Source organism: Sparus aurata, chromosome 16 (genome assembly GCF_900880675.1).
Source record: "Sparus aurata chromosome 16, fSpaAur1.1, whole genome shotgun sequence".
Classification (NCBI taxonomy): Eukaryota; Metazoa; Chordata; class Actinopteri; order Spariformes; family Sparidae; genus Sparus; species Sparus aurata.
Genome location: NC_044202.1, coordinates 28,444,724 through 28,455,770, shown reverse-complemented (window position 1 = coordinate 28,455,770; position 11,047 = coordinate 28,444,724). Strand labels below are relative to the sequence as shown.

The following is an 11,047-nucleotide window of genomic DNA, read 5'->3' as shown; positions in this document are numbered from 1 at the left end:
TACTCGCTTTGTTATAGCAATCAAACACGCCACACTCCTTTAGCTTTGTGGCGAGCGTAGGGAGGACACAAGACATTAATATCAAATTGCCTGTGTTCAAAAGGTAGAAGGACTGCATCAACGCCACCTTGGGACTTTCACCCAAAGATTTAACTCCGTCAATTGAGCTCAGGACACGCAAGTAAGGTCACTCATTAGACATGAGATATGGTTCACAGTTAAATACACTTTATTGTTAAATATTAAAACAATGCAGTGCCCACACAAATGGTAAAAAACGGACTATTTAGCCTGAGGCTCGCTGGTGTGGAGAAACTAGTGACGGAAGGGGTCCAAACAAAATATCATAAGTAACCCGGGCACGTGACACTCACACACTCACACACACTTTGTGAATAACCAAAAATCCCAGGGAAGCACAGCACACAGGGAAGGAAGGGACACCACCACCCAGGTCACCAGCACCACCATCACCACCACCGGCCTCTGCAAAGAAAAGGAACAGCAAGAGAATAGTCACACAGTGAAACAAAACTAGTTTAAAATGGAAACTGGGCAAATTATAGTCAAACCAAACAAAATATCTATTGCCCAGAATAAACCAACTATAAAGAAAAGAAAGCAAATAGCACAAATTGTATGCCAACAAAAGTAAACACCAACTGCCCTAAACAAATGAATTACACTAGTTAATTAAATCAAATTAGCCAAAAGGATATCAAAAGTCAAGACAGGTGGGGTAAAGAAAACAAATAAACAAAAACCAAGTTAAGGCGTCAAAAGGAAACTAAACACATGGCCATGAAGGCACACTTAAGATAGCAGTGACTTAGCAGTGACTTAGCAGCGAAACAGCTGCAAAGCAGCGGTAATGCAGCGGCCAAAGCTGCGACACAGCAGCCGACAGTGCAGTGGCAAAGCTGTGACACAGCAGCAGACAGTGCAGCAGACAAAGCAGCAGCGGTCAGCTGATCGTGACCTTTCTTATGTCACACGGATCGTTCGGCCCAATGGCTGTATCTCATCTAAAAAGAACAAAATTAACACTATTAAAATGAGCCTACCATACCAGTTTCAAGCGCTGCAGTAAAACTACAACATACCTTTTGGCCGGATTGGATACACGCACACACGGTGGTGAGAGAGGGAGAGACACACGTGGCTACCGGCATTTACCTGCAACCATGCTAACGTTAGCTTAAAAGTGTATCAACCAAGATCGTGCAGACAGAGAGGACACTTACCACCGCAGCCCAACGGGACCAGCGCACACAAGCAGGGCACGTCAGCTCAGCCGCTCTGCAGCAAAACATACATGTGCAGAGCACATCAAAGACTGTCTCCCTCCCTCCCTCGACCCCAACCAGTTTGCCTACAGGGCAAACCGTTCTACAAAGGACGCCATTGCCATGACACTCCACACAGCGCTGAGCCACCTGGAGAACAAGAAGAGCTATGTGAGGATGCTCTTCATGGACTACAGCTCAGCATTTAACACCATAATTCCAGACATTCTAATCACCAAACTGCTGGAACTACAGATCCCCCTCCCCACCTGCAATTGGATTAGAAACTTCCTGTCAAGTCGCCCACAGTCTGTGAGACTCAGCCCCCACCACTCCAGTGCACTCACACTCAGCACTGGTTCCCCTCAAGGCTGTGTTCTGAGCCCTCTTCTGTACGCCTTATACACCTACGACTGCTCTCCAACTCACCCAACAAACCGCATTATTAAATATGCGGATGACACCACAGTGGTTGGACTCATCCGTGGCGAGGACAAGACAGCGTACAGGACCGAGGTGGAGGAACTGTCGCTATGGTGCTCCTGTTGGAAAAATTATGCTTATATTATCAGTTTCTTGCATTGCATTGATATAACCTGCTTGTCTTCCTTTATATGTTTGTGGAAGTGTACCGAGCTCCTGGAAAAGTACTGCGAAGAAACACACTCACCCTCCAGCGGGACCACAAGGCCTCGAATGGCATCTTGTGTGAATAACTGATGGTGGACATCATAAGAATGTTTGTGTGAAGGATAGATGCTGAAGGCCATAGGTCCGAAAGTGTGTACGTGTACTTCTCCATCGTGCATAACAACTGTATGACTCATATGTACTGTCAAAGAGCCAATCATATACGTTTACGCCCTGTTGTAGGTGAATAAAAGATGCTTGGGGAGAGCAGCTCATTGGAACTCAGGAGCCCAGACTTTGTGTGCTGACTTCTGCTCTTCCCCTTTGCAAAGAAAGACAATCTCTGTGTCCGTGTCTCATTTCTTAACAGATTTAAACCCAACATTTCTTGGTGCCGTGACCCGGATCCCAACATACCCAGCTCTGCCAGAAGGAGGACGACACACCGAAGCCCGTCGACGGGCAGGACCACAACAGGTGGCCTGAAGGAGACATCCCCTCCAACTGAACAGCGTTGGATTGACGGGATCCGGACTTTGAAACTAAGGAGACGGGACCGGAGAACTGAGGAAAAATCATATCACCTTCTCTTGTGAGTAAAAACACCCTACATTTAGAAACAGGATATTGCAAATTCCTAGGTAAAGTAAAATAGAAACAAAATTAAAATCAGTTTAAGTAGTATTTCTCTTTGAAGCAGCAGCATAGACTGAAACCTTATCGGTGTTAACGAACGTCTATGGCCTGTTGAAGTAGAAGAGAACGCATAAAAAACACAATGCAGAATAGGGAAAAGCATTTAAAATAACGATCACTGAAACGAAAATTTGCATACAATGGGTGGGAAGAATTCTTGTAAAACTGTAGATGAAGACAATACAGGTGATAAAAAGTATATGAAGCAATGGAATCCTCAAAGTGTCAAGTATCTAGATAAATGGAAAAAGAAGTATGGATTTACAGGCCGCCTAAAAGTAAGAGAAATAGAGGATTTAATATCCCGTTTGGAGACTAGTCTCATCACCAAGCGAAGGAAAAAGCCTGAAAAAAGAGCTGACGAGCTCCGCATAGCGCATGGATGGTTAACACAGTCTAAAGCCAGACAGGATAACCTTAAGAAGCAAAAAGAAGTGAAAAAGGAAGCTAAGAAAAGCCAAATCCTTTTTGTGCGCAAAGAAGACAATGAGACAAACTGCAGGCAAGCGCCTGAACCTCCCCCATATGTGCCAGTGGCTAATGCGCCTGTCGAACAAAACATTCCAGAGCCAGTTCCAGAGCCGAAACCGGCACCTGCAGCTAAGCCCTCCCATTTGTCCAACCGTCCGCCTCTGTACCCAAAGGTGCCATCTCCTAAAACTGTAAAAATAAGCGATGGGGGGGCCCTAGTCACACTTTGCGACCAACAGGCCTCCTCCAAGCACCCAACAGATACACCCCCTCAAACTGCCCGGCTGGAAGCCCCAGCCTAACTATCAGACTTAAAAAAAGAGAACCACCAGTGAAAAACTCTTCAAATATGATAGCTGAAGAAGTGTTTCCCCAGATCCAAGTTGCCAATCCTCAGGCAGGGGGTGAGGATCAGCCTCCAATCCTGTACGTTTTTCGTCCTTGGACCCTCGCGGAGGCCGCAAATGCTGTAGCCGGCATTCCTCCACCGGAGGATGATCCAGAGGAATGGATAAAATGTATGAGAGAGCTGATAGACTCCTACCGCTTGAATGGACAGGAGGCAGGGGAAGCTATGCAATCTTCATTGAAAATTAAATGGGGGAGAGTAAAGGGTAATTACACAGGGAGAAATGGTGCAGGAACAGTGTTTGCATATCCAGCCGATGGAGTGCTGACGGGAGAATACAAAGAGGCTCTCGATGCAATAGCAGCTAGAGTGAAGACTGCTTTTGCATGCACCGCGAACTACTCTCGCATAGCTGCCATAAAACAGAAACCAGACGAGGATCCTGAGGATTTCAGGGCTCAACTAGAACCCGTGTTTCGTGCTAATAGTGGTATAGAATTTAGTGAAAATAAAACTGATGCATACCAACAACAATTCAAACATGCCATCATGCATGGCTTACACCCAGATGTTGCAGGCTGGGTCCGCAAACATTTCATTGAATTTGACACCGCGGACGTTCCTACCACTATGCAGTGGGTCCGCCATGCAACCAAACACTTAGACTCCAAGAATAAGAAAGGGAAAGGAGGAAAAGGAGCAATCACATTTTTCTGTGATGACGAAGACTGTGATGCTTTCCTCAATGACAGCCCAGATTGTCACACAGTGGAAACGAAGGGGGATGATAACCTCAACAGGGGAGCCTGTCCTCGGGATGTTTTGGCAATTCTGACACGTACTCAGCAGAGGCAATACACCCTCTTATCACCCTTGATGTCCTCCGTGATATGCAGACCTCTGCTCCTGATAATGAAAAACAGTATTGGGTCAAACAAGGCACTGAAACAGACAGTACAGGACTGTATACACAGGCTAACAAACCTATTCTCCCTAGAAACTTGTACAAAGCTGCCGCCATTTTGAGTCATGGGCCTTGCCATGTCTCAACAGGAGGGATGACAGAATTCCTACTCAAAAAACTTTTGCAGATCATGTGCAATTTGCATAAAACACAACCCACAGGGCAATGTAAGACCAAAACGAGGGAAATTCCCAGAACCAACTGAACCCTTTCAAACTATGCACATGGATTTCATAGAACTTAACAGAAGCGGGCCATACAAATACTGTTTAGTACTAGTTGATGCATATTCAAAATGGGTTGAAATAATACCTTCAAAAGCTGCAGACTCACTGACAGTAGCAAAAGCATTGTGCAAAACAATTGTGCCACAGTATGGGATCCCCGAAATATTGTACAGTGATAATGGTGCACATTTTATAAACCAAGTTGTAAGTCAAGTTGCAAAACACTTATAAATAAATCTAAAAAATCATTGTGCCTACCACCCTCAAAGTGCAGGTCTGGCAGAAAGAACAAATGGGACTGTCAAATCTCGGTTAAAGAAATGCATGGATAAAAAACAAAGAGACCATGGCCTGACTGTTTAGATCTAGTGAAATTATACATGAGAATCACTCCGACCGATAAAGGGTTAACCCCATTTGAGATAGTTCATGGTGGGCTTTTAGACTCCCTGCTTTCTCAAAAGACCTTGAGGTATCTGAAGAAAAGACAACACTGGCGGAGCACATGAGAAAACTGCTGGACCAAAAAGATGTTTTCAAAACAAATTTACTGCCCTCTGATTCTCTTCCCCCTCCACAGGACAGCCAGAAAGTGAGGCCAGGGGACTACATATTCGTCAAAATCATCAAAAGAAAAATGTTGGTCCAGCCCATGGTGGGAGGGTCCGTACCAGGTCCTGCTAACAACACCAACAGCAGTAAAGATTGCAGAAAGGACAACTTGGATCCACCTCAGCCACTGCAAACTGCAGCCTACCTCTGTCTCAACTGGATAGTGGGGAAGTCTGGGCTACAAAGGGGGCTCTGCTATATAGCGGCAGGGCCGTCTCAAACCCCAGTGAAGAAAACAACTGATCCCTGTCCTATTAGGATGACAGAGCAAGGTGATGCAACACTTACATGGTGATGCAGAATCGGATTGTTCTAGACTTGCTAACAGGATCACAAGGAGGAGTGTGTGCAGTTATTGGACAAACCTGCTGTACCTACATCCCTGACGGCATGACGGACGGAGGAGATATCTACCAAGCTCAGCAAAACCTGACCGATCTCCAAAGCTATGTGCTGGAGCAAACCCCCGGTGCTGACCCACTCCCGGACTGGATGACTGGATTCTTTAACGGCACCTGGTGGCAGGTTCTCCTAAAGGCATTGGTACCCGTGTTCGTAGTCATGCTGTTGTTCCTCTGTTTTATCTCTTGTGTGATACCCTGATCGATGTTTGAGAAATGGTTCAACAAAGTTTTGTGCAAATGCAATTATTATCCCAAAGGTATGAGTTTGTTAATCCTCAACCTTATGCTGATTCCCGAGTGTAAAAATGTTTTACGCCTCATCTTTTTCCAATGAAGGTATTATCGAAAATGGCGACAAGAGATAATAACCTGACGAATTAAAAGTACGAGCAATAAAACTGATAAACAGGAGGGAAATGTTGGAAAAATTATGCTTATATTATCAGTTTCTTGCATTGCATTGATATAACCTGCTTGTCTTCCTTTATATGTTTGTGGAAGTGTACCGAGCTCCTAAAAAAGTACTGCGAAGAAACACACTCCGGCAGGACCACAAGGCCTTGAATGGCATCTTGTGTGACAACAACCTGACCCTGAATATCCAAAAGACAAAAGAACTCATCATGGACTTCAGGAAGAACAGACATGACCACACCCCCCTCCTCATAAATGGAGAACAGGTGGAGACTGTCACCACCTTCAGGTTTCTGGGCACCCACATCTCCGCAGACCACTCCTGGCCCTGGTTAAGAAGGCTCAGCAGCGACTACACTTCCTGCGTGTCCTCAGGAAAAACAAACTGGACACAAAGCTGCTGCTGGCCTTCTATCACTCCTCTGTGGAGAGCGTACTGACGTACTGTCTGGGTGTGTGGTACGCAGGCTCATCAGCCGAGGACAGGAAGGCGGTGCAGAGGGTCATAAACACTGCCCAAAAGATCATCGGCTGCCCTCTGTCCAGCCTGGAACACATCGCCACATCCTGCTGTCTCAGTAGAACCAAGGCCATCACAGGAGACCCCTCCCACCCTGCCTACCACCTGTTTGATCTGTTGCCCTCTGGGAGACGCTACAGGTCAACAAAGTCCCACACCAGCAGGCTGACAGACAGCTTCTTCCCCTGGGCCATACGAACTACAAATAGGAAGGGATACACTCACAAACCACCCCCCGCCCGACAAGAACAAACCCAATCTACCTCCTCCTACCTCCCTTTAGCACCTTAAAGGGCTATATATATCTATAATTTATTTATATTTCTATTACTATTTGTTCTATCTGTTGCTTTTCTTTATTTGTTGCTGCGGGAGCACCCTCAATTTCATTGTACTCTCCTGTACAATGACAATAAAGACTATTCTATTCTATTCTATTCTATGTGCTATAAGAACAAAGGGATCAACACCTGGCAACGTGGAAACAACGAGCAGCGTACAATCCTACCTGCTGAGAGCCAAAACTTCCGGACCGGAAGTGACGCGTCAGACAGGAGCGCAAAGAGAAAGCACCGGGAAGAGCTGCTGCATTTATACTCCTGTTCCGCCTACAATGGGTGGCTACCATTGGCGCTCAATTAATGACCAGATACAAAAGCATTCTGCTGCTACAGCTTCATACTATGCTCCAAGTGTTTGGTGAATTTCCCCTGCATACTGTCAACTGCGTTACGGCTCCGATCCGGTTTTGCTCCGCTGTCTGGTAACCCCCACCGGTTGCGTTTTGAGTCAGCCACAGCACAGTGTGGTAGACAGCTGGCGTCGCGAGGCCGAGGAGTTTCCGCGACCGCAGTTAGAGGTATGTGTCATAAAAACAACAACAGGAAGTGTTCCCGACCGAAGGATTAGTAGAAGAGCTTGTATTTGTCTCTTTTTTGAGATTTGTGTGCTGGTGTAAACACGGACTGTTTTACTTTGAAAAGTAACTGGATGTTATATTGATATTTCGATACTTGACTTCCTGTCTGCTCGGTGCTTAATTCAGCTGAATTGCTGCGTCATGCTCTGGCATCCACCAAATTACCTTATGGTAACAAAAGGTTGAATCTTTTGACATCTTGTAAAGTCTTTATTTTTTTTTTTTACACAAAATTACATGTTGTAGTATCGATAAGAGTATCGATAAGAGTATCGGTACCGATAAGGAGTATTGGTATTGGTATCAGTATTGATAAAATCCTAACGATATACATACCATAAAATCTCTTTCAGCCAATTACTTGCTCTTCAGAGCTGCCTCCCAATGTTGTTGTTGACTTCACCCCTATATCAGACAAATCTGAGATGCTAAACTGCTTTAACAAACATTTTACAGCCTCCAGCTACTTGTTTGATTCCTCTTGTGATGGTAACTCACCCACTCTGTCCCTTGTCAGCCCAGCCACGGGTAGCCAAGATTTCTCTTTCTCTTTCACCCCCTTTTCTGTTAAAGAAGTTCTTACGGCCTTAAAAGACCTAGACCCATCTTTAATCTTTCTATCCAGAGCAACGTTATTCCTGATGTGTGGAAAACCACCTACCTGCTCCCTCTCCTGAAAGGGGCTGACCTCACTTTATTAAATAATTATAGACCCATTTCCAAGCTCTCTATTTTAGCAAAAGTCCTTGAAAGGCTGGTAAATGACCAGGTCAAGGATTACCTAAGCCTGAACAATATTTTATCTCCTTTTCAATCTGGTTTTAGGAAGCAGCATAGTACTGCAACTGCTGCCATTAAGGTGATAAATGATATGTTGGAAGCCATGGATGCCAAGAAATATTGTGCTGCTCTTTTTATCGATCTTTCAAAGGCATTTGACACAGTCGATCACAGTATTTTACGTCAGCGACTGTCCACCATTGGAATGTCAGACCATGCAGTTGGCTGGTTTTCTAACTACCTTTCCAACCGTAAGCAGTGTGTGCAGTCCGATGGTCTTTGCTCCGGGTTCCTAAACACTGTATATACGGTGTGCCGCAAGGTTCTGTCTTAGGACCCACTCTCTTTCCTATCTATATGAATGAGGTGGGCCAAAATATTAATGCATCTGTACATCTTTATGCTGATGACACCTGTGGTGTATTAACGAGAGGGAGGCCGACATGCTGTTCATAGCTTGTTTACTGAGCCATACTGCATCACTGAACAGTGCGCATGCGCGCAGAACCTTGACCTGGGCTGGTTACACATAGATCTAGCTAACATAGATCAGGTACATAGTTACCATACAATAACTAGCTGGTAAATAGAATATGTGGTGAATCAATACACCACAACACCGTTGTCTATTGTTGTGCATCTTCTGTTGCCCAGGTGTTCACAGATCTGCAGTCTGTATTTGACGCCATTCAGGCGCAATTGTCTCAACTCAGGCTAGTTCTAAATGCAGGTAAAACTAAGTTTATGTTCTTTTCAAATAAAAAGAAGGTGCCTGCTGTTCTATCCTGTATTACATCTGCTCAGGGTACCCCCATTGAGTCTATGGCCACTTACAAATATCTAGGCATCACAGTGGATGATAGCCTTTCTTTTAAATGTCATGTTGACCAGTTACTGAAGAAATTGAAGTTAAAGCTGGGGTTTTTCTTCAGAAATAGAGCCTGTTTCTCATTTAAAGCCAGAAAACGTATTGTTGCGGCCACTTTCTTGCCACTCCTGGATCATGGTGATGTTGTATATATGAATGCCTCTGCTCACTCCCTGCAACTGCTGGATGCCGCGTATCACGGGGCCTTGAGATTCATAACTGGTTGTAAACCCCTCATACATCACTGTACATTGTACTCTCTCACAAACTGGTCTTCCCTTTCCATGCGCAGAACCACTCACTGGTATCTATTTATCTATAAATCCATCATCGGACTGCTCCGCTCCTATTTGTCCACATATTTGACATGGAAACAGTCCGATCGCAGCCTCTGGTCCCTAGACTTCATCTCGTTTGCCATCCTGTCAGTCCATACTGAACTTGGCAAGAAGGCGTTCTCCTACGCTGCGGCTGCAGCCTGGAACACGTTCCAGCAGAGGCTGAAGCTGTCCAGCTTTATTCCTTTAGGGGACTTCAAATTGCTTGTAGGAAGGCTGATGAGACTGTCTGTGGGGGTCTGCACATGTACTTAACCAGTCCTATTCTTCTTTGCACTTTGTAGTTTGCACTATACTACTTTAATGTTTGTGTTCTGTGTTGTGTCTCCTGTATGTTAAGTTAGTCTGTAACTTTGTGTTTTGCTGCTGCCTATTTGGAACAGGTGTCTCTCGTAAATGAGACCCTGGGTCTCAATGAGATTTTACCTGTATAAATAAAGGTTAATACATTTTTTTGAAAATTATTAGAAAATACATTCCAATTATATAACTGAAGAGATCCCAAAATACACAAAAATAGAAAAAACATGCAGTCTGGTGACATCTCTTTAGCTGCAAGGTTTTCACAGTTGAGAAAACAGTGTGTCCATTTATCTTCTGGTGCACGATCGAGTATCTGTCTGATGACACCGTGATGCCTGCCAGTCATTGACGCTGCCCTGTCACTGCACACCCTAACACAGTTCTGCCAGTCGAGGTCGTTCTCAGTGAAGTAGTTACCCATGCAGCGGAAACATTCCTGAGCCGTAGCTCGTGTTGGTAGCTCTCCACAGAACAATCTTCGTGTAAACTACTGTCCTAGCGATAGCGAACAAAAACTAGCAGCAATGCAGCATTCGTGACATCCGTGGACTCAGAAAAATGTACTACTTTTTATTCTTTCAAGAAGATGATGCTGTATGTCTGAGGCCATGTCTGCAATACGGTGACTCACAGTGTCGTTTGTGAGTGGGATGGTCAGCAGCCTCTTTGCAGTGGCCTCTCTGATCATCTCAAGGCACATATCCACAGCGGTAGGGAGAACCAACTCCTCCACTATGGTGAATGCTTTTTTACTCTGTGCCACACGTTGCCTACGAGGTCGCTAGCTTTTAATGCACATTTAGATTTGCCAGTCAGTGACACGATAGACCTTTTCTGCATCTGCAGCCCATTTTCTTTTCTCTTGAAAAATTCCACTGGCTTTCCCACAAGCGTTGGATGCCACTGTAGTTTTCAGGGCTTTAATGCCTCGTTTCAAAAATTTCTCCATCACTTTTGCTACTAGTGAGCGGCTAGCTGAATGTCTTCTTCTGTGAGCTTGTTAAACAACTTACAGATGCATTACCAATACCATGTGGTCGGAAACTGCATTGTAACTGAGCATCTCATGGATAACATAGCTTATCTCTGGTGTCAGGGCGGCTGTAGCTCACTGGGTAGAGCAGGTCGGCTAGTGATCGTAAGGTCGCTGGTTCAAATCCCAGCTCCAGGCTGAGCTGAGCTGCATGTCAAAGTGTCCTTGAGCAAGATGCTGAACCCCAAATTGCTCCTGATGTGTGGTTGACACCTTGCATGGCAGCCTCTGCC

General features: G+C 45.1%; 1 protein-coding gene across 1 annotated transcript; it reads left to right on the top strand.

The window, feature by feature from the left end:
* The first annotated feature begins 2,016 nt into the window (after positions 1 to 2,016).
* LOC115597415 (uncharacterized) lies at positions 2,017 to 5,931 on the top strand. Its single transcript, XM_030443292.1, has 2 exons — positions 2,017 to 2,070; positions 2,287 to 5,931. The coding sequence occupies exon 2, from the start codon at positions 3,433 to 3,435 to the stop codon at positions 4,456 to 4,458; it is 1,026 nt and encodes a 341-aa protein (XP_030299152.1). The 5' UTR covers positions 2,017 to 2,070; positions 2,287 to 3,432; the 3' UTR covers positions 4,459 to 5,931.
* The last annotated feature ends 5,116 nt before the right edge of the window (positions 5,932 to 11,047 follow it).

What these genes read in the sequence shown, in the direction of transcription:
- LOC115597415 (XM_030443292.1), top strand. Translation starts at nt 3,433, where the DNA reads ATGATAGCTGAAGAAGTGTTTCCCCAGATCCAAGTTGCCAATCCTCAG.